Source organism: Ochotona princeps, chromosome 29, assembly GCF_030435755.1.
Source record: "Ochotona princeps isolate mOchPri1 chromosome 29, mOchPri1.hap1, whole genome shotgun sequence".
Taxonomy (NCBI): Eukaryota; Metazoa; Chordata; class Mammalia; order Lagomorpha; family Ochotonidae; genus Ochotona; species Ochotona princeps.
The window spans coordinates 18,814,576-18,842,472 of record NC_080860.1 but is presented as its reverse complement, the minus strand read 5'-3'; the positions used below and the strand labels follow the sequence as shown (position 1 = coordinate 18,842,472).

Genomic DNA, 27,897 nt, shown 5'->3' with positions numbered 1-27,897 from the left:
TGGCTCACAGGGAATGCTCCCTCTGTAACTCCTGAATCCCAGCAGATCTGGGGGTGCCGCAGGTACTATTCCCACTCCAACCGCTGCAGGCCTCACCAAAGGAAAACTGAGACCCAACGAGAAAACTCGCTCAGCTCTCAAATGAGCCAGTTTGAGAAGGGATTCAGAATATTCCAGAGCAGCATCCCTGGCTGGGGGGCGAGAAGCTTTCCGGCTTTGTCACAGAGGCTGGCCAGCTGGCTGTGGGGAGCGAGGTCACTGGCAATTTTCCTGGCAAAGCCCAGGAAGGTTCAAATCCAGTCCCAGTGACCCAAACTCCTGACAGCATCAAACAGGAAAAGGTTATTAGCAAAAGGAAAAACAGGATCCCACAGCTCCTTCTCTGGCAAGGCCATGCCCCGAGGGAGGGCCCGGGTAGGCGTGGCAAGCGAGCGGGGAGTCTGTGTCTCCTCCTGCCCTGGCTCCCAGAAGGCAGCAGGGTCTTCAGGTTGGTCATCATGGGTGGCCAACCGTCTTTTGAATGGAAGATACTTTCCACCTGGAGCCAAGCACTGGGCACCAGCCTGCACCTCCCCATCCCTGCTGTGGGGACTGGGGTGAACATCACATTGGCAGCTTTGACCCTGCAGGGAGGGCTGGGCTCCTAAACCCCTGCCCTTGTGTGAACTCACTGCCTGCAGGTGCTTCCTGCTGGCTTCTAGGGGGCCTCGGGTCACACCTTCCCTGCACTGCCTGCCTCTCTTACCAGTTATGCCACTCAAGGCCCTGCTCCTTAACTCTGCCTTCTCCCAAGCCCACCTGTTCGGCATTGCCACTTGCAGTGCCTGTGAGCTCCCAGGCATCTGAGGACTGTCACTTGTGAACCACAGGGACAGCAGGCTCCCAAGGCGGCAGGGCAGGGAAGGGCAGGGAAGGGCAGGGGTGGCCTCTGCCAGCTACCAGGGGGAGGAGCAGGAGTATCATCTGTCCCCTTGACACTTCCTGACCAACTGAGGCAGGCTGCTGCTGGGCTTGCCAGGGCTTCTTGAATTAATGATGCCAGCGGGACTACAAACACACAAGCCACTCTGGGACCCTCCTGACTCACAGCAGCCGGGTCCCCTGGATGGGTGAGCAGAGGCCATGGCCTCATGGTGCCTGTCACTCCTCTTCACAAGGCTCCTGACAAAGAGACACCTCTTCCAGAAAGGTCTCTAGCCCAAACCAGGCCCCCCTATTGACACAAATCCTGCTGCAGAAGGGACTGTGCCCACAGCGGCAGCTGTGCCAGTCCCCTTGAGGCTGTGTAAGGCACTTGAGTGGCTTGTTAACACCACCTGGAAAAAGTCTGTGTCAATCCTGAACCATTCAATAATACTGCCGAAAACATTTTTTTTTAAAGTCCATACTTCAGTTTTCTAAGGAATAAAAATAAAAGCTAAAAACTCTGCTTAAATTATATGACACAACAGGGTAACGTTGGCACTGAGAAAATATGGATGAAATCTGAAATACTGCTTCTAAATGAGATGCTTCCCTGGAGAGGGGAAGAGAGAGAGAAAAAAAAAAAGAAACCCAAACCAAAGACATAATATCTTTGTAGGTTTCCAGCTTCATGCTCCCCAGGAAGGCCTGGCACCTCATGGGCGGCTGTGGAGCAAGCAGGTGGCTTGGCCACTGCAGCTCCACCCAGCACGCCTTCTCTCCACTGGAAGCTGCTCGCTGTTCTCCCCTCTTGGGGGAGCTGGCATGGCCACCCAGGACCCGCTGGCACAGCTCAGACGAGCCCCTCCCCAGCAGTAGCCACAGTCCCGCATCCCTCCACCCCCACTCCAGCCTGACCCTAGGGTTCCAGTGCCACACCCACCTGTGGTCTGGCTGCTGCCAACTGCCTAGGCATGGCCTCTAGTCCCACCTGGGGGAGCTGGGCCCGCGGAGGTGGTCAGCTTCCTGGGCTGCCTCCAACTGCCTGCCACCAGCACAGGCTGAAGCAAAAATCCCAAGTGCAGGGGGTGGGAAGAACACTGCAGGCGGGCAGCTCCTGTTCAATGCCACCTGTGGGTTCCTAAGGCCTCTGGGGTGGGGGCGGGGGACAATCACAAGGGTCGGGGAGGGTGGCGGGCCAGCGGGGTGGGGGCACACATCACCTAGCTTCTCTGTAGTGTGCTGGGCTCGGGTGAGTCCTGGCTTCCGTCTGCCTGAGCGGCCACACCCTCCAGCAGCTTAAGGGGGTCCCTGAGGAAGACCACCATGACCGTGATGTTGTCATGGGAGCCCCGATCCCGGGCAGCAGCTACCAGCTCCTCGGCCACATGCAGCCCGCTGCCCTGTTGCCTGACCAAGTGGCTCTGGACGAGGCCAGCGACTTCCTGGTGGGGCACGACGTCGAAGAAGCCATCGCAGGCGAGCACCAGGTAGTCCTCGGAGCCCGTCAGCTCCCGGGAGGCTGCGTCTGCCTCTCCAGACACATAGGGCTTCTGGAAGACATCCCCTGGGCATGGGACACAAGGGCCGCCTGTCAGAGGGCTGGGCAGTCCATTGTTTCCGCCCCACCTGCCTGGGCCCAGGGCCTCCCTCGCGGTCACCATCCCTGATGCCACTCCCTTCTGCCCAAGTGTTCCGTGCTGGCCCTGCCTACCTCCCTGCCCTGCTGCAGCCGTTGCAATGGCAGTGGTGGTAGGTGGCTGCAGCAAAAGGGGTTTTGGGGCAGGTATAGCACTGGCCAAGGAATACGGGGCATCTCAGGAGGGTGGGATGCAGGTGGCCCATGTCCCAGGGAAGGAACAGCTTGGGACCCCTTGAAGAGGGGAAGGATACAGGTGCTGAGCTTTTAGGCTGAGACCCAGTGGTGTCAGGAAAACGGAACAGTGAAGGAGCCCTTTCTGACATTCTGCACACCCCACCTCCGCACTGCTCTGCACCACTCACCCGAGGTCTGAGGTCGCCCTCACCCGACCCCTGGCCATCCTGTACCCCGCTCACCGATAGCTCTGGAGACAGCCAGAGTCCCATTGACTCTCCAGCAGTCCATGTGTGACACGAAGCCACCCAGCGCTTCGATGCGTGTCCTCTCGTCCTGTGGCGGGGGGTAAGGGGAGAGGACCAGGGTCAAAGGCCAGGGAAGCCTGACAATGGAGAGGCTGCGCTGGCTGCTGGACTGGGTTTCAAGCCACAGAGCTTCAACACCAGCAGATTCCGAGACGCACCAGAATCAGGTCTCATCCCACAAGGCGAGAGGATGGGAATAATCCAAGTGTCTGGTCAGGTGTTGTAGGCGTGGCCAAAGAAAATGTGGTGTGAGCCTCAGTGGATGGCCTAGGACTACCAGGTGAAGCGTGGGTCCCTAAGCAGAAGGAGGGGAGCCATGCACTCAGGTGGGGGGCTCTGTGGCTCTCTTGTCACTCTCGGGAAGGCCAGCCCCTACCCTGAAAGTTACTGGGATGGGGGTGGGTGCAGTAACTTAGTGACTCAAGTCCTCGTCTTGCATGTGCCAGGATCTCACATGGGTGCTGGATTGTGTTCCAGCTGCTCCACTTCCCATCCAGCTCCCTGCTTGTGGTCTGAAAAGGCAGTCGAGCACGGCCCAAAGCCTTGGGACCCTGCACCTGCATGAGAGACCCCGAAGAAGCTCCTGGCTCCTGACTGTAGTTGGCTCAGCTCCAACCACTGCAGCCACTAGGGGAGTAAACCAGCAGATGAAAGATCTTTCTCTCTGTATCTCCTTGTCTGTACAATCTGCCTTTCCAATAAAAATAAATCTTAAAAGAAAAGAAAAAAGAAAGTTACTAGGACAGAGGCCAGTGGCACGGCTCAATAGACTAATCCTCCACCTCTACCAGTTTAAGCTCCTGCTGATCCACTTCCCATCCAGCTTCCTGCTTATGGCCTGGGAAAGCAGTAGAGGACGGCCCAAAGCCTTGGGACCCTGCACACATATGGGAGACCCAGACGCTCCTGGATTTGGCTCAGTACCAGCTGTTGTGGCCATCTGGGGGATACAATAATGGAAGACCTCTCTCTGTATATCTTTTAAAAAGTTACTGGGGGCCTGGCATGGTAACCTAGTGGCTAAAGTTGCCATGCACTGAGATCCCATATGGGTGCCAGTTATTGTCCCAGGAGCCTCACTTCCCATCCAGTTCCCTGCTTGTGGCCTGGGAAAGCAGTCGAGAACGGCCCAAACACTTGGAACCCTGTACCCACATGGGAGACCCAGAAGGAGCTCCTGGCTCCTGATCAGCTCACCTCTGGCCACTGTAGCCACCTGAGGAGTGAACGTCTCTCTATAAATCTGATTTTCCAATAAAAAAAAAATGCAGGACATGTGTGGTCTTTATGGAGGCCAACATTGTGGCATGGTAGGTTAAGCCACTGCCTGCCAGGCTGGTTCCTTGTATCAGCACACTGGCCCGAGTCCCTGCTACTCAGCTCCTGATCCAGCTCCTCACTCATACACCCCGGGAGGCAACAGATGAGCCAGGTCCTTTGGCCCTGACACCCAAGTGGGAGAACAGAGGGAATATCTCTCCCTTTTCCCACCACCCTCTGTCTCTGTTTTTTAAGAGAAATAATAAATTTGTAAATTAAAAAAAAAGGAAAGAAAGAAAGAAAACAAAAAAGAAACCTATCTGGTCCTATAGCTCGCTGCATGGGAACCTGTGCCTGGAGAACTGGGGGTGCTGTACCCCGCTTCTTCACCCACCCCAGGTCACCTGTCTGGGGAACCCCACCCCCCAGTTTCGCCCACGGCCCAGTGTTCTTAGGAGCGACAGCAGCCAGGTGTGAGGATTCCGGTGCTCCAGCGACCAGGCTGTCCTGGAGATGCTGGGCGCTGCCAGGGCCCTCAGCTGAGCCTCCTGCGTGTATGCTTCCCTGCACAGACACACATCACACACGTACTCACACTCAGACATGTTTACATACGCATGCTCACACGCGGGCATGTCCACACATTCTGCATACATGTACTCGCCCTCAGCATGTTCACACACACTGCGCACACGGGCTCACACTTAGGCATGGTCATACACATTGCACACACATGCTCACACTCAAGCATGTCCACACACACAGGGGCAGACACTGGAGGCCAGCAGACCAATGAAGGACTTCACTGGGAGTAACCCCAACCTCCTCAAGGAGTCTTCTACGGGCTTCACTGGGCCCTGTGAGTCATCATGATGAACCTGTCTCCATCTGTCTCTCACATCAACTCTTGCCCTGGGAAGCGTGGGGTCTCCCTCAGAGGGCCACCGGATAAGTTGCAGAGCTGCCCTTCTCAAAGCCCCTAGACCCACTGCTGACAGCCATGGGGACGGGGCTCAGCCACAGTCTCGGACGACTGCAGCCTCATCCCATCGCCATGATTGGTGTGTCACTTCCTGTCTCCTTTACACCTACCCCTTCATCGTCCTCACCTACCTGCAAGAGTTTCTCCCAGATTAGCCACTGCCAGTGTCCTGCCCTGCTCTGTCCAGCTTCACCCACCCCTCAGCACCAGCTTCAGGGGACAATACCAGCACTGCCTCCCACATGGCCAGACTGCCTCGGTGGACAGCCCTGACTTCAGTCACTCTGGGATTGAGGAACTTTACTGGTCCCTCCCCTCCCTGCCTACTTTTTAGCACCCAGCCTTCTAGGAAATCCTTTCAGAAGCTTCTAGAGCTTTCTTAGGGGAGGTCCTCCTGGTCCAAGGCAGCTCTAGTTCCTCCTGCCATGGGGGCAGAAGGTCAGGGCTTGTTCAATCTGTCCTCTTACCTCAGTCTCCATGCTTGCCCCCTGCCCTGGCCTGCTGAGCTCATTCCTGCCTTCTGGAGTGGGCTCTGGGCCTCATTCCCATCTATCCTTGTCTGCCATAGCCTCTCTAGTACACCTCCCACGCCCTACAACCCACTAGTCACCTTGCTCTTCCACATGCTGAGAACTGAGAATTGTTGGGAGGCGGGGGTGGGGGGTGTCCTAATTTAGGACCTGGCTGGCTCAGCACAGTACCCTGTCCCCAAGTGCGTGCTGCACCCCCCAGCTGCCATGAGACACAGGGCAACACAGACCCCACTGAAGCTGTCAGAACAGATGTGGCAGGGCCTGTGCCTGTGGGGGAGTCTTTGCTTGGGCCTCACTTTCCTCTCTCGGGGAGGCTACCTGGCTGTGCTCAGTATCCCAGGGCAAGGGACAGAAGGGCTGATGGGGCCAGCAGAGCCTGGAAGAGGGGCTGGCAGGGGCAGAGTGCAGCCTCTGTACCAGCGTGGGCCACTGAAACACAACACTCGCATGTGCCTCTCTTGCGCAGGCACCGACCTCAGCATTCCACAAGCACAGGGTTCTCCCAACCTTACCCCAACCTTGTGGGCCCCGTTTGATGGGCCAGAGACCTAGAGCTTGCAAGGGTGTGGGTGGCGAGGCCCCCAGTCTCTGCTCTTGGCCATAGTGCCAGCACACAGGACTCCATCAGGATTTGGAACAGGGCCCCTCTTGATCCTGGAGCAGACACAGCAGACTGGACCAAGGTGGCCCGAGCAGGAACGCCGTCCTCATATCTAGGTGAGGAACCTGAGGTGCAAACACAGGTGTGACCTCACAGTCCCAGAGTGGCCTCTGCTGCACCAAGACAGGCTCCTCCAGACCCCGTGTGGCTGCAGCTCTGCCACGACCCACGCTCAGATCAGCCACTCCGTGTATGTGTCCGTCCACGCTCAGATGAGCCACTCCGTGTGTGTGCGTGTGTGTGTGTCCTCCATCAGTGTTTCAGCCACCTGTCAGGGCAGAGCACCCAGCTCTCCCTGCTTCTCCTCCCCTCTCCCACCCAGCTCGGGCCTGCATCACCATGATACACGGTGTTCTTGGGCCTGGGAGATCACAAGCTTACCTCTCGCTCGGGCTTATGTGGCTCCATCAGCTTCACCACTTGCCCTTGCTGCACCAGGAGCACCTGGGAGTCCCCAAGCCAGGCCACATGCAGCGTCGTGCCCGCGATGAGTGCGCACACGCCTGTGGAGCCGCTCTGTAGCCGCTGCAGAGAAAGGACCATGTGGTGTGAGGCAGCCCCGCACACCAGACGAAGACCTCAGGCAGGACAGGGCTGCCAGGACACGTGTGGCATATGGGTCGGGCAGAGGAACATACGTCAAAGTAATGCGGTGTGAAGGGGTGCACCTGCAGGAGCCCCTTTGCGTCACACCCTGCAAGGGGACGGGCACTGTGGCAGAGAGGGTTAAGCCACCACCACAGGGGTACCAGTTTGAGTCCCAGCTGCCTTACTTCCAATTCAGCTCCCTGCTAATGTGCCTGACAACAGCAGAGGAATGGTTCAAGTCCATGGATCCTTGCACTCACATGGGAGATCCAGAAGAAGCTCCTGGCTCCTGACTTTAGCCTGAACCATTGTGGCCATTTTGGGAAGTGAACCAGCAGATGGAAGATCTCTCTCTCCCTCTCTTCATAATTCTTTCAAATACAATGAAATCTTAAATAAAAAAACTCCAGAGGAGACAGCATTGTGGTGTAGCACATTGAGCCTCTGCCAGAGATGACAGCAACTTGTATGGGTGCCAGTTCAAAACCTGGGCTGCTCTACTTCTGATCTAGCTCTTCTCTATGCTCTTTCAAATAAATGACTAATTAAAGGGAAGAAAAAGCTGTAAGGAAAGGGATAAACTCAGTTGTACACCTACTTCAAAGAATCCTCTCTCTAACCCCCAGGGGCAGCCCTGAGCCCAAGAGCCTTTTTCATGTCTCTGGGTAATACAGGGGCCCGGCGGGGAGGGGCATCAGCTCCAGCTGCTGGACGGACAGCTTCCTGACCAGATGTGGAGGCCACCTCTGCAGATTCCCATAATGCTCTGTGCCCAGGGGAGGTAACGGTACCATGTCTCTGCGAGGGCTTCTCCTCACCTGCGAGCTGAACCCCAGTTCCCCAATGTGCGGAATGTCCAGTGCTGACTGGTCACCTCCCAGGGCTGCCGGGAGCCTTGGGTGAAGGGCACCCTGTGGAGACTGTGCCCAGAAGAGCAAGGGGAGGTGGGTGATCATGTCAGTGATGTTTTTTATTTTTCAAATTGTCCTGCAGCTGTTCTTGCTTTGACAGCTTCTGGCCTTGCAGGTCCTTGCTGGTCTCCCAGGTCGAGGGCCAATGCCACCCATGGGTGGGCCTTTCCTGGGGCAGCTGGCGAGCCGCATGGAGCTCAAGCCTTGGACATCCCTCTATCCTTAACAGTTAGGCCAAGGTTTCACTGCACCTGTGGCTCAGGGCCCACTGAGGCTCTTGAACCCGCCCACTGTGGAGTGGGTTGGGGTTCACCTGCTTGTGGCCTTTCCAGAAGTCATGGCGCCAGCTCTGTGGCCTGTGCCTGCCTCACTGCCCTGGGTGCTGTCCTTGGTGGCCTCCGTGTGCCCTAGCCTCAGGGAACTGTCAGCAGCAAACTCTTCTTCCACCAAGGCCTGTGTCCGCCTGCCACCCTTTCTTCTCAGTCCTCACCAAGACACGGTGCTGGGGACCTCTGTCCGCGAAGCTGCCCTTCCCTAGGTGGCCCCAGCACTCCGGGCAGGGGTGAGGAGCCCCCGTGTGAAACAGCCATTTCTGGCACCACTGCCCACCTCTGTGGAGGCTGGACCCTCCTCCAGCTGTGCCCAGCATCTGCTCCAGATTCTCACCTCTCGCTTAGCTTTCCAGAGAAACATCTCATCGGTGCAGCGGAAGGCTTCCCGCAAGGCTCTGGCTGGGTCTGTGGACAGCTCCTGGCGGCGGGCAGCATTGGCGTGCACGTGGACGGCAGCGTACCTCGCAGCATCCACGCCACCATGTCCATCAAACACGGCGAAGTAGGCACGCTCCACAGTATTCTGGTGGGGGAAATCCAGCGGGAATCATGGGCCTGCTGCTAGCCTTGCATTGTCAGGAGCTGGCTGGCTGCCTCCCCCACCTCCCCACCTTGTCCTGTTCTCCAGCCAGCAGCTGTTGGCTGGGAAGGTGATGATGCTGGGCTCTGGGTGTTTGTCAGCTGGAATTCACAACATAAGCCCCAAGGTTAAGGTCATATGGAAGAAGGATCTTCAGGGGCCCATTTGGGGAATGATGGGTCAGAGGAAGTGGTTTTGCTCTAGAGCTTTCTCTCTGGCAGCTTTATTGCTCTTGCCATGGGTCAGCCTTGTGACCCCCACGAGATGTCATCCCTTGTCACAGGCACCCAGCTGCCAGCACTGGGAGAAATCCGCCTGTCACACATCCATCACCCAGTCTCAGGCACACTTTCACAACACCAGGAGACACAGCTTTACGTCAGAGGAATCAGTCGGCCTTTGCCCCAGGGTAGAGGACACCTAAGAGGATGGATATTAGAAGGCCAATCCTCAGGAGCCTTGGCCCACCCACACTGAGCCACATAACAAGGTGTGAGAGGCCCCAAGTGGCCCCAAGTGGCCCCAAGTTCTGGAGGCCGAGCAGGATTTAGCAATTGGAGCTTGCAGGACTGTGGTGCCTGGGGTCTCAACCGTAACCTTTCCTCATTCTTTTGTGAGGAAGGTAAGCTGGTAGCAGGTAGCTGCCTGGGGCCCACAGGCACCGGGAGGTGCTCGACAGCGAAGGTCAAGCCCTCTTCCTGTCCTAGCTGTGGTCAGCGGCCCTGGCCCCCAGCCAGTGGAGTACTCACCGATAAACCAAAGAGCTGGTTGAAGGCAGGAAGGGACACGTGCCGGTCCTCCATCTTGCGGCGAGTATTACGGATGGCGTGGATGGAGACCAGCCATTGACGCTGTGGCAGCCGGGCAGTTGGTGGCACCTGCTTCTGCCACTGGCTGCAGACTGCCCAGAGCGTGTTGAAGAAGCTTCGGGCCAGCCCTTTGGCATCTAGCACTGTTGGGTGATGGAGGAACTGTTAGGGGAAGTAGCCACCAAGTCACTGGGCATCCTGCCCACTGTGCCCAGCATTAGCCCCTCTGCCAATTACCTGTCCTGGCCAACCACACCTGACAGCATGCCGTCAATAACCAGAAATATTTGACTGGCCAAGTTATCGCCCAATCTCCTTTCCTATAACTGAGTGAGTTCACTCATGGGAGACACATCCCACAAAATTATCTACAAAGGAAATTTAACAGCAAATCCCAGGATCCTTTACAACTGCTCATCCAAAGATGAATCACTAATGATCATCATTTTCTCAACAAAGAACTAAGCTGCTATTAAAAAATTTTACTTTCAGGCCTGGTACAATAGCCTAGTGGCTAAATTCTTCTCCTTGCATGTGCCGGGATCACGTATGGATGCTGGTTCATATCCTGGCAGCTCCACTTCCCATCCAGCTCCCTGCTTGTGGCCTGGGAAAGCAGTTGAGGGTGGCCCAGAGCCTTGGGACCCTACACCCATGTTAGGAGACCCAGAAGCAGCTGCTGAGCTCCGGTTGTTGCGGCCACATAGGTAGTGAGCCAGCAGATGGAAGATCTCTCCTCCTCTCTCTGCAAATCTGCCTTTCCGATAAAAATAGATACATCTTTTTTTTTTTAAATTGCTTTCACAGCTGAAGTTTGCAACCTCTGCTGGGTCAGCCAACAACCACACAAATGGGTCCTAATCCCAGAAATGATGGATCTGCTCATACAAAAACAAAGAATACCACACATACGGACACGGCTGTTCTCAGCAGCCTCTGCTGTAGCAGCCGAAATCTACAATCAGCCCAGACCTCCATCAACTAGTGAACCACTCAGCTCACTGCAGCGCACCTGTGCTCTGAACACCAACCAGGGATGAACAGCCACTGTCCATTTCCAAAGCCTCAGGCTGAGCAACCAAACCAGTCCCACTGGGCTGGAGGTTGACTGCAAAGAACAGACGCTTCTTGGGATGTTGGTATCACAATTCCCGGGTTTGAGTCCCAGCTCCTCTGCTCCAAGTGTCTGCTCATGAGCACCCCCACGGGTCAGCAGGTAATAACTCGAAGCACTGAGTCCTGCCACCCAACATGGCACAGCCCTGGGCTCCTGGAGCTGCCTTGGCTGTTACAGGTTATTTTAGGGGTGAAACCAATGGATGGGGAGATCTTTATGGTCTACCTTTTGCTCTATCATATAAATAATAATAACAATAATAATAACACAAAGACTTAAAAATCTGCAAAAGGGGCCCGGCACAATAACCTAGTGGATAAAGTCCTCATCTTGCATGCGCCTATATGGGCACTGGTTTTTGCCCCACCTGCTCCACCTCCCACCCAGCTCTCTGCTTGTGTCCTGGAAAAGCAGTTGAGGACGGCCCAAAGCCTTGGGACCCTGCACCCGCATGCAAGACCAATAAGAGGTTTCTGGTTCCCTGCTTCAGATCAGCGCAGCACCGGCCATTGCAGCTCACTTGGGGAGTGAATCATCAGACAGAAGATCTTCCTTGGGCCCGGCGGCGTGGCCTAGCGGCTAAAGTCCTCGCCCTGAAAGCCCCGGGATCCCATATGGGAGCCGGTTCTAATCCCGGCAGCTCCACTTCCCATCCACCTCCCTGCTTGTGGCCTGGGAAAGCAGTTGAGGACGGCCCAATGCCTTGGGACCCTGCACCCGCGTGGGAGACCCGGAAGAGGTTCTAGGTTCCCGGCATCGGATTGGCGCGCACCGGCCCATTGCGGCTCACTTGGGGAGTGAATCATCGGATGGAAGATCTTCCTCTCTGTCTCTCCTCCTCTGTGTATATCTGGCTGTAATAAAATGAATAAATCTTTAAAAAAAAAAAAAAGAAGAAGATCTTCCTTTCTGTCTCTCCTCCTCTTTGTAAATCTGGCTTTTGAACAAAAATAAATAAATCTTAAAAAAAATTAACCATGAAAAAAAAATAATCTCCAAAAGGTGTGATTCCATTAGTATACATTTTTTAAATTTTTCATTGCAAAGTCAGATATACAGAGAGGAGAGACACCCCAAGTGACCACAACAGCCAGAGCTGTGCCGATCTGAAGCCAGGAGCCAGGAACCTCCTCCAGGTCTCCCAATATGGGTGCAGGGTCCCAAGGCTTTGGGCCGTCCTCGACTGCTTTCCCAGGGCACAAGCAGGGAGCTGGATGGGAAGTGGAGCTGCCAGGATTAGAACCGGCACCCATATGAGATCTTGGCGCATTTAAGGCGAGGACTTTAGCCGCTAGGCCACCGTGCCGGGCCCTTGTATACATTTTTGAAGTGACACAATTCTGGCAATGGAGAGGACTGGCAGCTACCAATGGTTACAAAAAAGTGTAAGGGGTGGGGTGGGGTGAGGAGTACTGAGGTGGTAGCAGGAGGGGAACGCAGGGCGTGCCTGTGCTGAGGGAACATCTCTGTATCCTGATGATGTGAAGATCTCGGTTCTAGTCTTGTCTTAGCTCTCTGTAACTCTGCCTTTCAAATGAGTAAATCTTAAAAAAAAAAGGGGGGGGGGCAGGCTCAAAGGACATCTCCGGGACGCTGCCTTCAAGGACTCCACTGCCACACACAGAGCCCTCTTGGGACTCCTGCTGGTCTGAGTGCGGGCAGGCCTGGGCTGCTCACCTAGGAGTGGCACTCAAGAGTAAGCAACTACACCCGGCAGATTCTCGGGCTCACGGGTCACACCAAGCGACAGGGGATATGAGAGAAGGAAGAGATCCTGCCTAGGGCTGGTGGCTGTGACACCAAGGGAGACAGTCCAAGGCCAGAGTGGAAGACAGAGGCATGAGCTGGCACGGGTCTGGAAGCACAGAGGCCTTGGGGAACCGGAGTCCAGGAAAGGGTACAGGCATCGACGAGGCTACTGCCGCCACACCCAGCACAGGGATCCAGGCCGGCGTTTGGCCAGAACTGGGGGACGGGCAGGCCTGGCGCTAGACAGCTGAGGTCACAGAAAGGGCCTCAGAGCTGGCGGGCTGGGATTACAGAGGGGGCCTGAGGCTGACGTGGAAGGGGCCAGCTCTGAACAGGTGGCTGTGTGGGTACTGGACCCAGGTTTCCCACCAACCTTCACAAACACGGGCACCTTCCTTGCTCTGCCCATCCTCGCCCTATCCCCCACCCCTTCGCCCGCTGGCCCCAAGAATGCAGGGAGGCGCCCCAGCCTGCTCCCTGGCCCGAGGCTGTGCTGCTATTTTCCATTGGCGGCGTGTTTTGACCTGAACAGGCCGCAGGCTCCCCATGCAGTTCTGGCTGCGGACTCCTGGAACTCCGTGACGATAACTATCACTCGGGAGGTGCTGGCAGCTGGCCACCCAGAGGCTGCAGCCATATCTCTGCCCTCTGGCAGCAACTCTCACAGTGCCCGTCCGATGTGGTTTGGGCAAGAATGGCTTCGGAGACCGGAAACTTCATCCCCTTACCTATTTTTCTGCGTTCTGTTCCCACAGCAGGGGGGACGTGATCCATGTAGGCCACTAGCCCAGGCCTTTGTGCAAACATCTCTCAGGCCCTTCCTTCCTTTCTTCCCAGGCCTGCAGGGTTGCTCTGGTGCCAGGCTGGCACTTTCTCCGTCCCCACCAGCAGGTGTCGCTGCACACCAGCCAGCCCTGCCAGGCTGGGAGCAGTGGGAAGTGGGAGGTCTCCTTTTGTGTGACCCTGGGAACGGCAGCAGCTGCCATCGGCAGGAAACCAGACTGGCTCTGCCGGGAACAATGGCTGCCTGACACAGGACAACCGCTGGGACGGAGGAAGGGAAGGGCCCAGCACTCACTAACGTTGGAAGCTCCGTGGAGCCTTTTCTTTCCCTCACCTTGTCCCATCAAATACACCTGCTAATTTCAGGGAATGAAGCCGTTGAAGGGAAAATTGGCCAAGATGCCCACTTGTCCAGAGAGGTTTTGTCCAGAGAGAGAAATTTCCAGCTGGGTGGGCCTGGGCTCTGCTGTCTGCCACTCTCCCTGTCCATTTTGGTCCAATAGGAATCAATCCTTAGGTGACAGACAGTGAAGAGGAATTACTAGGAAAACAAAGGCACGCAGAATAAAAGCTGCCTTGGTGTCTGCGGATGGCTCTGGAGGCCTGTGGCTCTCCCCTTCCCCACAGCACCTGCAGTACCCTGTGGGGGTCCAGTGCTCTGCTGCCAACTCCTCTGGCCCCTTCTAAGCAGCCTTCAATGGGGTCACCTGAGAGGAAATAAAACTTACAGGTCACAGGAGCCTTCTCCTGCTCTTCTTCCTCCTCCTCCTCCTCCTCTTCCTCTTGCTTTCTGGGCAACTTCTGAAATTCAGAAAGGTCTGTCTGAAGAAACTGGGCAAGCGCCTCGTGGGTCAGGGATGCAGCAAGTGACAGTGGAGCATTCCTGGGGGGTGGAAAATGAGCAGTGAGGCCAGGGGCCCCGTTCCCCACCAAAGCACACCCCCTCCCTGCTAGCCTTGAGTCTTCTCCACAGGGGCTGTGGCTTCCTATGCCCTGCTGAGGGGTCCACTACAAGTAGGACAGCCCTCTATCCTTGGGGCATTGCAGGGAGATATTCACACGACACGCCAGAGGCTGCTGGGGGAGGAGGCGCTGTAGCCACATGAGCTGTGGCCTTGCCCTGGTGGTGGCTGGGCACCAACCTTCCTAACCACCAAGCTGAGGCTGCACGCGGGTCTCCCTATGCCAAGGAAGTGTGGGGAGGGGGTGCACCAAAGGGACCCCAGCCCAGAAATCCTCAGCGAAAGGCCTAACTCTCGGTGCCTCTGGGTGGGATCCTTGTAGGCAGAATTCACTTGGATGATGTCATGCTGGAGTAGGGTGGAGAGGGGTATTTCAATGAGATGAATGAGCTCACAGGAAAAGTGGACACACATACACAGGGAAGAGGCTGTGGGGACGGAAGCTGAGATCCTGGGATGGGGCTGCAGGCCCAGGGCAGTTTGTCAACAGATCAGCAGACAGCCTGGTCCTGTGGCCCTGGGTTAGTCTCCAGAATGGTATGACAGGACGTTCCTGTATCTTGCCTGCCTGTCTCCAGCTGCCCTCAGGGGGTGTGGGACCTGGGCTGCACCTTGGAAGAACAAAAACTAAACTCGAGTTGGGGAGGCACAGTGGTACATACAGCACATGAAGCCACTGCTTGAAATACCCACGTCTCAAGTTGGGGTGCGTAGTGGGAACCAGCTCCCCCGCTTCTGATTCCGCAAGGGAGGCAGCAGATGATGCCCCAACAACACATGGAGTTTGAGCTCCTGGTTTATCAGGCCCAACTCTCGACTGCCACGGGCATTTGGGGATTGAACCAGCGATGGAAGGCATCTCTCTCCCTGACACATCAACCTTATACATAAGAGCTGTGCTTAATTTGTAGGGGGTGTGGCTGTGTACAGCTCATGGGGCCACTGAGTTCTCACACCTCTTGGACACAGGCATGACAGGCGGGCAGAAGGTCAATCCCGGAGGGGACCACAGTCCAGGGGGGGGGCGGCCAGGCAGGCAAGGGGGGGTGCAGTGACAGACAGGAGGAGCAGAGCAATATTGGAGGAGGCTGACTGGGGCAGGGCAGGGCAGCACCCAAGAATCTGCAATAAGGGGATGCTGTGCCACAAGTAAACCTGGCAGAACACAGCAGAACTGGAGAACTAGAGAGGGGATGAGTACCAGGGTGAGTACCAGGTACCATTGGAGTCAGGTCACCTGGCAGGTGGCCAAACTGTGGGCTGGAGAAGAGGAAGGCTAGGGAGTGGCTAAAGGGTATGACCCCGAAGTCGGCCTCTGCAGGGGAGGGTTAGCCCTGAAGACCCATTTCTGCTCAAGTGCCACCTTGATGAGCCGCCTGGGAAAAAAAAAATCACAGGGGAAGATAAAGAGGGGAGAGGATGCAGCGGGCTGAAGGCAGGGGCAGGACTGCACAGCCTTGGTCACCGGTCTCTGCAGGCGGGGGGCGGGTGCTGGGGGAGATGGGTTTGGGTGAGGCGAGAGGGGAGCCTGCTGGGTAGAGGAGGGCAGTGGGACAGTATCCAGGGATGGTATCCATCGTGTGGCAAATGGGCCCTGGCCCCACACCCTGAGGAACCACCCTCCCTAGGCTGCCACTCCAGGGGAAGCATTCCTTGGCTCTCTGGGCAGGTGGATAGTTCCTCCTGGGGCCCCAAAGGCCTCTGCTACATACACCAGACCCCCGGATCTGGCCTTCACGCCAGGGCCCCTGGAAGTTGCAGGATGTCCATCTGTGGCCCCTCTGTGCCTGTCCCTAAGGATGGGAGTGGCAAGCTTGTGGGTGGCTGGCTGACCCCACTGAGCTGGCACTCAGCTTTCACCGTCGGATAACTGGCAGGCCCATGGGTCACACCCCTTTGGGGGGCTGGGCCTGAGGCCTCCACTGCTGGTCTCAGCAATCTACCAGGATGAATTCTCGATTTTTTGTTTGTTTTTAATTTAGTTCAGAAGCAGCAGAGGGTGACTCACTGGAGAAGCTTCTGGAACTGCCTTGGAAAAACCCACCACTCCAACTTCAGAGATGAGTCGCTCTGCCCAACCACTGGGGGAGGAAGGGGCCTGAGCCCTGGGTCCTGCTGAGGTCATGTGTCAGCTTCCTGTTGGCATGGCTGCTGTTGGGGGCAGGGCGGCAGCTTCCGGCCAGTGGGACCCAGACAATGGATGGCCGCGAGCCACCCGTATCCCTTTCCTGGACCCTGCAGCCCCTCCTTCGAGGGTCCCGCCCCTATCCTGTGGATCCTGGAGCTAAAGGGGTGATAAGCTGGTTGGGGCTCTGAAACACAAGCAGAGGACGTCCCACAGCATGGTCTCAGGGACAGGAGTCTAGATTAACAATGGGAATGAACACCACGTACATACAATCACAGGGAAAGCCGTGTTCGATGGTGGGACCTATGGACATGACACAAACCACCAACGGGCTGGCTCTGGGACGCAGTAACTTAAGCCACTGTCTGCCATGCCAGCCTCCTTCTTTCGATCCACTTCCCAGCTAATGCACCTGGGAAAGCAGTGAGGCATGGGCTGAAGCCTTGGGACCCACCTGAGAGACCTAAAAGAAGCTCCTAGTTTCAGATCAGCTCAGCTCTGGCCATCGCAGCCAACTGGGGAGTGAACTAGTGAATCAAAGATTCTCTGTCTTTCCTCTCTCTGTAATTCTGTTTTTCAAGTTCAATATCTTTGAAGGAAAAAAAAAAAAAACAACAAAAAAACAAAAGATCCTCTCCCCATGACAGAGTTCAAGTGTGAAGCCAGCGGGGGCTCAGGATGTGGTCCATGTGGGAACTAGTCTTTGCCGGCCTAAGCAGCTATGGTGTGATGAGGTCATCCCTCCTGCAGCGGGTCGGCTCCTCCAGGCATCCTCAGTAGGGGAGCAGCAGTGACTCAGACAGACTAGGGGCCTGGCATGCAGGCAGCCTGTGAGGTGGGAGCCAAGGAATGCTCAGACACCCAGGCCAACTGCTAGGGCAAGCCCTGAGATGGGGCGTCCCCACGGCCTTCCCTCCAGAGACCAGACGACACAGCTTCCTGACTGTGAGGGGACACATTTCGGTTGTTTTCGGTCCCCACTGGGTGGCACCTCAGAAAGCAAGCCCGCAGCATTACCTGAGGTTTCACTTCTTGTGGTCAGCCCTGGCTACAAACCATGCTGCCCTGGGGGTCAGTACATTGGCTCAACAGGCATTAGCAACCAAGCAACCAAGTTCCCATATGGGCGCCAGTTCGTGTCCCAACTGCTCCACTTCCCATCCAGCTCCCTGCTTGTGGCCTGGGAAAGCAGTCGAGGATGGCCCAAAGCCTTGGGACCCTGCACCCGTGTGGGAGACCCGGCAGAAGTTCCTGGCTCCTAGTTTTGGATCAGCTCAGCTCCAGCCGTTGCAGCCTCTTTGGGAGTGAATCAACCAACGAAAGATCTTTATGTCTCTCCTTCTCTCTGTAAATCTGCCTCTCCAATAAAAATAAAATAGTCTTTTAAAAAATCATGTTACCCTGTTCTGCTATTCCCTGGATGTGTGGAATCTGTCCCCTGGCCCGGTCTATCAGTCGTTAAAGTCTGATTTCAGCAATCCAATCAGCTGCTGTGCTATCACAGCCCCTGTTCACAGTGACCATCATTTTTGCTTTCTGGTGGACTCTTCTATTGTTCTCTTAATAGTTCTGGTGCTAGTTCTTTAAAGACTTATTTTTATTGGAAAGTCAAATTTACAGAGAGAAGGAGAGACAGATTTTCCACCCACTGGTTCACTTCCCAAGTGGCTGCAACGGCCGGAGCTAAGTTGATGAGGAGCCAGGAGCTTCTTCCGGTCTCCCACACAGGTATGGGATCCAAAGTTTTCGGGCCATTCTCGACTGCTTTTCCAGGCTATCAGCAGGGAGTCTGATGGGAAGCGGGGCCACCAGGACACAAACCACCACTCATATGGGATCCCAGTGCTGCAAGGCAAGGATTTCAGCCACTAGGCTACTGTGCTGGGCCCCGGTATTGGTTCTTGCTTAGCTCTTACTGTGTTTAACTTACAAGCTACCCCTTACCTAGGCATATAGATGACAAGCATGGTATCTGTATAAAGTTATTATAAGGATCAGTACTAGCCACGGTTCCAGCCCTCATAGACCAAGAGGGTGGGGGATTACAAGGCAGGGCTGTCCCTTTGGTGCCACCCCAGGGATCTGGGTGTGGTCGCCATGGACAGGGCTGGATGTGTGTGGGAGTAGATATAACACCCTGCACGTTACCCAGAGCCTACCTGCTGACTAGAAAGCTCAGCGCCAGCTCCGCCAGCTCACCCTCCACCTCCTCCTGGCTCAGCGTCGTCCCCGGGACCTTCCATGGCAAAGGGCTCTCGGGGCTCAACGGGGTGGGGAAGTCACGAAGGAGCTGGTCCAGGAAGCCGGGGATCTCCTCTGTGCTGCAGGCCAGCGGACTGCTTCTCTGCGGGGCTCCAGAGGCCATGGCCAGAGCATCCCGGGCTACGGGGCTTGCAGCCAGGGCCTGGGGCCAGAGGATCTCCCCTCCAGTCAGTCTTGGCTCTGTGGAGACACAGTGGAGGCCAGTGAGGTCACAGGATGCAGATGTTTGGTGCCTTCTCCCCTGCAAGCCTGGCATGACAATCAGGTGCCCCTGGCCCGCCCAGTCAGAGGTGAGGGGCACAAGGAAGCAGAGCGATGCCCAGAGACTGGTATGTGCTGGCCTGGGTCCCAGTGCTGATACATGGGTGCCCAGAGATGCGGCTACACAGGGCACACGCAGTGAAGACACCCCAAAAGAGAAACAAAAGAGGAGTGTTTCCTGACAATGCCGCACAGTATAGCCAGAGGCAGGCGGCAAGGGACATGGCGCAGAGGGAAAGCAGCCAACCTGATTCCGGGACCCTGGCAGCCAAGGAGGGTTTGCAAGGTGACGAAGCAATGCCAGCAGACCTGAGGGCCTGGGAGTCATGACCAGAGGGGAGGAGCAACATCTGCTGGGGTGACAGTGCTAGGGTTCTGGGAGGGAAAGGCTGCCGCCCCCCGCCCAGAAGGTCTGCGGAGGGTGTTCTGTGGACAGACCAGAGTGGGAGCAGGCAGCAGTTCTGCAGAGGCCCCAGACCCAGGGTTGACCAGGGGCAGACAGATGCCTGTGTGTTCTGCAGCAGTGGCTGGAGTCTGTGAGCTTAGAGTGGCTCATGCTCCCTCCAACCTGCCCACAGCCCCCCACCGCTCAGCTTGGCAGTACCCACAAGAGGTCCAGCTATGGCTGCTGTGGCTGCAGACTCCAGGGCCTAGCAGCCAGATTTCCCTCCTTTTGGGAAAACTCACTATTGTTAGGCCCCTCGTGATGAGGATGAACTAAGAACCCTGAGGCTTGGTGTGGCATGGCCTTCACCTGGCAGGCAGTAGAGGGTGTCTCAGGATGGAAGATGTGTGGGACCAGGGGGAGGGTCTAGAGCCTGGGTTCACCCCCACTCCTCACCCACCCCGGGACACGCCAGCAGCTACACGGGGCCTGAGGGCCTTTAAGCCTGCCCGCCTCCCAGGTGCCCTGGTCAGTAATCTCCTTAGTCACAACACAGCACCCCACCCCCAAACGTCTGGGCCTTTCTCCCACCTCCATGACCTGCCTCAGGCTACCCACTTCTCACCGTACACACATGGGCTATGATGGGCTCAGCTCTTGCCTTTGTTTCTCCCTGCAGGCGCTCTGTGGGCAGGAGTGTAGCCACCTACTCCCCACCAGACCCTGCTACAGTTGCGATCCCCACTGGGCTCTGGAAAGCACCCCACCTACTCACCACCCCCTGACAAAGTGACCGCTGGATGGGAGGCTGCGGGGAACACCCCAAATTCTAGGTGGCAGAATGTGGGGAACAGCAGCACCAGCAGCCTGTTCCCTTCCTGGATCCTTCTGGGTGCAGATCCCTGCGCAGAGAGGGCAAAAGCACACCTAAGAAGCTTCCAGCATCACCAGGTTGAGGAGCTCCAGGCTGGGCCTCCAAACCCAGCGGGGTGGAAGGCTGAGGGAGGGCTGGTGGAGGGCTGCTGGCGGGGGCTGGGGGTCTGAGCTTGTCCAGGGCTATTCACTGAGGAAAACTCTTCTGGATGAAAGCCCAAGAGGCACGGAGGGGAAGGTCCCCCCGCCAAATCAGATGTTTCACCTGTGACAGGAATGGGGCACAAGGCATAAGTAGAAAAAAATAAATAAATAAAATCCACAAAACCTCTCTCTTCTTTTAGCAACAAGAACCCAATGTTTATTTCAGCATACAAATAACACAGAAATATGGGCAACTTGGGGCTGGCAGTAGCATGGCAAGTAAAACCTCTGTGCTGCCAGCATTCCATATAGGTGCCAGTTTGAGTCTTGGACGGTCCACTTCTGATCCAGCTCCCAGCTTGCTAATGCACCTGGGGTAAACAGCAGGAAGATGGCACAAGGGCTTGGGTCCTTGCCACCCCTGTGGGAGAGCAGCTGAAGCTCGTGGCTTCCGCCTGGTCCAGCCCTGGTTGTTGTGGCCCTCTTGGAGAGTGAACCAGTGGAGGGATGGTCTCTGTTTCCTCTGTAACTCTGACTTTCATATATATATATATATATATATATATATATATATATATATATATATAAATTTTTTAAAGATTTATTTTTATTGCAAAGTCAGATATACAGAAAGAAAGAGAGACAGAGAGGAAGATCTTCTGTCTGACGATTCACTCCCCAAGTGACTGCAATGGCCGGAGCTGCACCGATCCAAAGCCAGGAGCCAGGAACTTCTTCCAGGTCTTCCACATGGATGCAGGATCCCAAGGCTCTGGGCTGTCCTTGACTACTTTCCCCGGCCACAAGCAGAGAGCTGGATGGGAAGCGGGCCTGCCAGGATTAGAACCGGCGCCCATAAGGGATCCCGGTGTGCGCAAGGCGAGGACTTTAGCTGCTAGGCCACTGTGCTGGGCCCTATTTTTTAAAAGAAGGAAACTGGAGCACTTTGAAGGACAAGGCTATAAAGACAGACCCCGCTGCCACCCTCCACATCTACTCACAAGCGAATCCAACGGAGGAAAGCTGGGTTTGTGTAGGAGATGGCCAGCCAGAAAACTAAGTGTGGAAGTGGGGAGGGCAGCGGCCTTCTAAGCACAAAGCTAAGACCCTGTGGCCGGGTGAGGTGACAGCCAGCTGGAGGTGGGAGCTGGGGGATGGTGAGCGAGAAAGCAGGGCAGGCTGTGCAGACTCAGCAATAACAACAGGGGCCCCAGAAAATTCTCCCAGTGTGCTGGGGCAGGGCTGGGAGCAGAGCCCACAGCCAAGTCCCTCCCGTGCCTATAGAGCTGCTCTGGCCTGCTGAGGCAGAACACAGGAGAGCTAGCACCGACCGAGCTACCCTTCCAGGAAGCACGAGGCCGGGCCTTGGTTCCCCGTCACCTGGGGCACTGCTACCTTGGGCCGTGCTAACGTGTGTGCATTTGATGAGGACCCAAAAGGAAAGCACACCCGCTACCAACCAGCTCCCCACTTCCTTAGAGGATACTCCATGTTCCGGTGCCAAGCCCCATTCTGGACCCTAGCTGGCAGATGATGCCTGCCCGTCAGGCATCCGGGAAGGCAGGCACCTCTGCTCCAGGCCTCCTTGGGATGCTGTTTCGGGTGCCCAGGGCACTCCTCACACCCCCCAGCCTGTAGCCAGGGCTGATGCAGCTGAAGTGAAGACACCCCTGCTAGAAGCCTGCACAAGAAGTTGCGAAGGGGGTGGGGCAAGCATGAACCAGCCTGGCTACTTCTCAGGGCTGTGCAGGCCAGCTCTCAGGGGCAGGGGAACCCCGGCCATAGCCTTCCTCCCCTGGGACCTTTCTTGCCTTGGTCTCTTTCAGGAAGTGCCTGAATCTGACCACAGTGTGACATGGATTACCTAGAAGGAAAGGCAAAAGTCAGTGGTGAGGTGGGGAGCAGGGGGTAGGAGGGGTAGAGGCTGCTTTGGTTCAGAGAGTCCAGCTGCCTCCTTGTTCTCCACGCCCTCTTCTAAACCTTCCCCCCACATTTCAAACGCAGGGCTCAGCCAAGGGCCCGTGCCCAGTGGCAGCTCACATTAGGCAACCCGGACTTTCACCAACAAGTGTTTCCTGCCCCTGGCCCACAGCCTGTGGCCCCAGTACGTACGGACCCTCCCTGACTTCTTGTGCCTCCAAAGCCTCTGCTCACCACCTCACCCTGAGATCTGCTGATTTTTTTTAAATTTGGAAGGCAGATTTTACAGACAGGAGAAAGAGGAGGTCTTCCATCTGCTGGTTCACTTCCCAAATAACCGCCATGACCAGAGCTGAGTTGATCCAAAGCCAGGAGCCAGGCACCTCCTCTGAGTCTTTCACGTGGGGGCAGGGCCCCAAACATGTAAGCCAGCCTTGCTGCTTTGCCAGGCCATAAGCAGTGAGGTGGATGGTAAGGAGAATATAAATCAGCCCCATGTTGGATTCAGGTGCCACAGGACACAGGATTAGCCTGGAGCACCATGGCTGGTCATTTTTTAAAATATACTTATGGGATGCTGGTGTTGTGGTCTAGTGCGTCAAGGTGCCACCTGCAGTGCTGGCATCCCATACGGGCACCAATTCTAGCCCCAGTTGTCCCATTTCCAATCCAGCTCCCTGCTAATGTGCCTGGGAAAGCAGTTGAGGATGGTCCCTGCACACACATGGGCCACCTGGCTCCCAGCTCCAGCTGGCTCAGCTCCAGCCATCTGGAACTATTTGGGGAGTGAACCAGCAGATGAAAGATGCCCCTCCATCTCTCTTTCTATGCAACTCTAACTTTAATAAACTTAAAAAAAAAAGAATCCTAAAAAAGTTCATTGATTTTTTTTTTCTTTAAATTTACATCTTGGAGAGAACAGAGAAAGCAAGCTACCATCCCGCTTCACTTCCCCCAGCTTTGGGAACAAGGACCTTAGCCTGTTCTTAGACCAGGCCTCTCACATGGGCGACTGCCCCCACACCCTCACCCTTCTGCCCAGGTTGGCATCAGGAGGCAGCTAAGCCCTGGGCAGCAGTCTCAAACCCCTCAGCCCAGGCCTACCCCCACCCTCGCTGCCCATTTTAAGATTCTCCTGAAACTTCCTCACCTCTCGTTTCCTGCCCTTGATACAACTCTAAAAAAAAAATTTTTTTTTAATTATTTTTCTTCCACGTGTGTGCAATGCCTTTTTCCCTGTGGCCGGCTCAAAAGCCTTCCTGAGTTTTGCTTCAGCTGGATCCTGGGTTAAGAAGCCATCCTCCGCAAGGAAATGGCATCATTGTTACAAAAGTCAAGTGGCTCCTGTTGAGATGATTTTCCCCCTTGTGGGGAATCTCTTCATTTACGAAAAAGAGGGAGCAGCCTAGCTCTTTCCCTATATATACATAGTATTATTTCTTTCAGAACTGGCAAAAACTAATCGCTCTAGAAACTAATCGCACCCTAAACTGGACTCCCCAGGTGGGTCAGGAGCCCCCTGCCCCCAGGCAGCTCACGGTGGGGGGAGAGGGGCTAGCTGAGACTCAGGGTGATGGGGGGCGGGGCATGAAGCCCTCGCCTAAAGGGATTTTCAAGCTGCCTCAAAGCAGTAGCCACCACCCCCACTCCCTGGGGTGGGGCTGCGGGGAAGAGGCGAGAAAATGGCAAAAAGGGTCTCAAACCCGGGCAGGGTAGGGGGTGTCTTCTGAGCGCCCCCGACACACACACATACACACACCCTTTGCCTTTGGCCACTCGGACCCAGCTTAGACAAAAGAGAGTGGAGCTGGATGGATGGACAGGAATATGGAAGAAAAGGCCACAAAGAGAGCTGGACAGGGCCTGGGCGCTGGCCAGCTCCCTGCCGGCGGGATTTTCCGGGCAGCTACAGGGAAGTCCTGCCCCTCTTCCTTTCTGCTCCCCCTGCTGGTCCCCGGGGCCACGGATCGCCCCCCTGGCACAGAGCTGCAGGGGGAAGGTGCAGGCCCCTGCTTCCGAGCAAGCTTCAGGCTCTGTGTACCCAAGTGCCCCAGGCACTGTTTACCCAGTCCGCCTTACAGCAGGTGCAGCCCGAGCTCCGGCTGCAACTAAAACAGCTTAAATACAGCGGGTGGGGGCGGGGGAGGCGGCGACGCAGTGGGGGACCCCATGCACACACACACACACCCACCCGCAAAGGTGCAAGGGGATCTGTTAAGGCCTGGGCACACGCTCCTGGAGGTGTGTGTGGGGAGGGATGGGGGGGTCACTTCACTCCCTCAGCGTCCCCCGTTCAGCCTCACGACCCCCTCGGTTCCTGCACCCCACCGCTGCCTCGGCCGGCCACACCCCCCCTCCCCGCAAACAGCCGATCCCAGTCGTGCACGCGCCGCTCCCCAGCAGCCCCCCACGCCCAGCTCCGAGCGGCCGCCCCGCGTCCCGCTCCTCAGCCCCCCGCGCCACGCCCCGCGCCTCGGGGGCCCCCCAGTCACGGCCTCCACAGACGCTCCGTTCCGCTTCCCTCAGCCCCAGCTCCGCCTCGCACGCTCCGGCCCCGCACTCCGCACACCCCCGCCCCCGGCCTCCTCACCTCCGCGTCCCCCGCGGGCCTCACCTGCAGCTCCGCACTCGGCGCCCCGCGCCCCGCCGGCCCTGCCCACTTCCCGTCCCCGGCCGCCACGGGCGCCGCGCAGGCGCAGTCGGGCCCCCGGGGCCTCTGCCGCCCCCTGGCGGACTCGCCCTGGGGTTTGAGTTCCCGGCCCGGCAGGCAGGCAGGCAGGCAGGCAGGCAGGCAGGCAGGCAGGCAGGCAGGCAGGCAGGCAGGCAGGCAGGCAGGCAGGCAGGCAGGCAGGCAGGCAGGCAGGCAATGGCTCCAGGGCGGCTGCAAGTGAAGGAAAGCGATCCTTGGCTCTCCTTGCTGAGTGGGAGAGCCAAGATCCCAGCCCAAGCTGCCCGGAACCACGCATCAGCCAAGCCAAGCCGGAGGCTAGGAATCCGCAGGGGACATTCTTCTGTAGGTGCCGGAGGACACCCCATCCCCAGCTTGTCAAGACCCCGTGTTCCAGCTTCCAGGCCAGCATGGCCAAGCCCTGACCAGGAACTGAGGGCTCTTGCGACTCTGCTTTGCAAACTAGGGGTTTGGGCTGTCTGAACTGCCTCTCCCCACTCTGGGACTCCCTCTTCCTACAGCCTGCAAGAGCAAGGTTAAAAACTATTTCTTGCGGGCCCAGCAGCATGGCCTAGCGGCTAAAGTCCTCGCCTTGAAAGTCCCGGGATCCCATATGGGCGCCAGTTCTAATCCCGGCAGCTCCACTTCCCATCCAGCTCCCTGCTTGTGGCCTGGGAAAGCAGTCGAGGACGGCCCAATGCATTGGGACCCTGCACCCGCGTGGGAGACCCGGAAGAGGTTCCAGGTTCCCGGCTTCGGATCGGCGCGCACCGGCCGTTGAGGCTCACTTGGGGAGTGAATCATTGGACGGAAGTTCTTCCTCTCTGTCTCTCCTCCTCTGTGTATATCTGTCTGTAATAAAATGAATAAATCTTAAAAAAAAAAAAACTATTTCTTGCAACCTAAGACCCCAGAACATGCTCCTTCATTTCCTCCAGCAGGCCTACAGTCACCATCCTCGAGTGGGGTGCAGGTTGGAGAGCTGAGCAGGCAGGAGGCGGTGGCCTGGAGAAAGCTTGCCCCTCAGGACTCTGACCACCACGTGGCTTCTGCTACATTGTCCGCATTCCATCACGCCTCAGCTCCAGGCCTCTGAAGGAGGGTAAGCCCTCACTGTCCCCTCCCTCACCCCCGTAGGCTCCTGAACTCTCCCTCCTCTGCCTCTCCCTAGGCCAGGCAGCCTGCCCCCCCCCATTCCAGTGGTCCCGTTCTGATGGCCTGCCCCAACCCCCAACCTCTCTTGGCAATGGCCACAGATGGGTGGTGCCTTCCTCTTCCAGCCCCTCCTCCCTGTGCCACAGCCTTACAGGGGTGCTACAGTGCAGAGCCCCGTGATCTCTGTCAGCACGTGCTGGCAGGCATGGGGTCAAGGCAGTGGTCTATGGGCCCGGCAGCGTGGCCTAGCGGCTAAAGTCCTCGCCTTGAACACCCCGGGATCCCATATGGGCGCCGGTTCTTATCCCGGCAGCTCCACTTCCCATCCAGCTCCCTGCTTGTGGCCTGGGAAAGCAGTCCAGGACGGCCCAATGCATTGGGACACTGCACCCGCATGGGAGACCCGGAAGAGGTTCCTGGCTCCCAGCATCAGATCGGCACAGCACCGGCCCGTTGCGGCTCACTTGGGGAGTGAATCATCGGACGGAAGATCTTCCTCTCTGTCTCTCCTTCTCTCTGTATATCCGGCTTTCCAATAATAATAAAATCTTTTTTAAAAAAAAAAGGCAGTGGTCTGTGTCCTGTCGATTCAGGTGAACGGGCCATTAGGGTCAACTCTGGGAGCCACATGCAGAGATCTGCCTCCCTCACGGCAGCTGGCCAGAAGGGACATTGGCGAGAACAGCACTGGCCTCCATGGCTCCCCAGGCTAGGGTGGCAGTGATGGGGGGCCTGGAAGCTCCTGGAAGGTGTATGGGCCCAGCGTAGAAGCCAAAACCATACAGGAGATACACACACGAGGGGCAGTGGTAGGATCACGGCACCCGTCGCCCTCAGCCTGGCTCATGGCTGGGGTCTCCACATGGAATCCAGCTCAGGAGGGGGCAGCCGGGATGAAAACCAAGGGGATGTTCTCTTTGCCTTAGAGTTCAAACTCACCCCAGTTACCTCCCTGTGAAGGACAAGGCACCAGGTCACGCATGGTGACCAGCAGACACACCTGGGGCCCAGGACCCCACCCAACCGACAGCCTGAGCATGCCCTCTCAGGTCAGCTTCCTGGTGAGCTGGCCCTCAGGGCGGCCAGCACTAAGTGGCAGCTCATATATAATTTCTGTTCACTCTGTGTTTTTTCTCATCTTCTGGCATGGTTTCCACAGTGTTCCAGGGAACCCTGAGGCTAGTTCCTTAGGGCCTTGGGAGGGTCAGGGACTGAGGGGAGCACCCGTGAGTTCCATGCTTCCCCAGAGAAACTTGTGGTGGGGCACAGCCAGCTGCTGCACAAGCAGGTGCCCCATGCAGCAATCTGGAAAATTCTCTCACAAGCCCCTGCCACCACAGACCTACTAAAGGGGCTCCCTCTTCGGGCTGCCTTGGGGCACCTCCTGAGCAGGTGCAAATGGTTGTCTCTGGTGTGCAACAAGAATTGCGACAGGCCCTGGCAGGCTGACAGGTGCACAGGCAGGCACCACGCATAGGCAGGTCAGGAGGGTGAGCAGCAGCTAGGACTTGGCCATGTTTTGTCCACTCCACTGTAGGGAGTCTCTCTGTAACTGTCACCCAGCCTCCCAGGACACAGCTGCATGGCCTGAGCATGGTCCCAGATGCTGATATGAGGGCAGCAAGGCCTGGCTGTGTTGCTCTGCCAGCCTCCCTTGCAGGTGCCACAAAGGCATGGGCAGGGCAGGCACGCCCTCGCTGTGTGCACAGAACAGAGAGCAGGGAGAAGTGGCAGCAGGAAGCAGGGCCCAGGATCCCCAGGGCAGTGTCCCCACTGCACCACCAGTTGAAGGTCCCCAGCTCCAGGC

At 56.9% G+C, this 27,897-nt stretch overlaps 1 protein-coding gene across 2 annotated transcripts; it reads right to left on the bottom strand.

Annotated features, from left to right (window-relative positions):
* Positions 1-908: 908 nt before the first annotated feature.
* Positions 909-24,971, bottom strand: PPM1F (protein phosphatase, Mg2+/Mn2+ dependent 1F). 2 transcript variants are annotated; one of them, XM_058656503.1, is made up of 8 exons: positions 24,858-24,971; positions 18,582-18,864; positions 14,061-14,215; positions 9,624-9,826; positions 8,629-8,817; positions 6,845-6,988; positions 2,962-3,055; positions 909-2,470 (listed from the first exon to the last, which is right to left on the bottom strand). In XM_058656503.1, exons 2-8 carry the CDS (start codon positions 18,785-18,787, stop codon positions 2,127-2,129), a joined length of 1,335 nt encoding a protein of 444 aa, XP_058512486.1. In that variant the 5' UTR covers positions 18,788-18,864; positions 24,858-24,971; the 3' UTR covers positions 909-2,126. The 2 variants fall into 2 exon arrangements, with proteins under 2 accessions (XP_058512486.1, XP_058512487.1); XM_058656504.1 differs by having other exon boundaries at positions 24,882-24,951.
* Between the last annotated feature and the right edge of the window lie 2,926 nt (positions 24,972-27,897).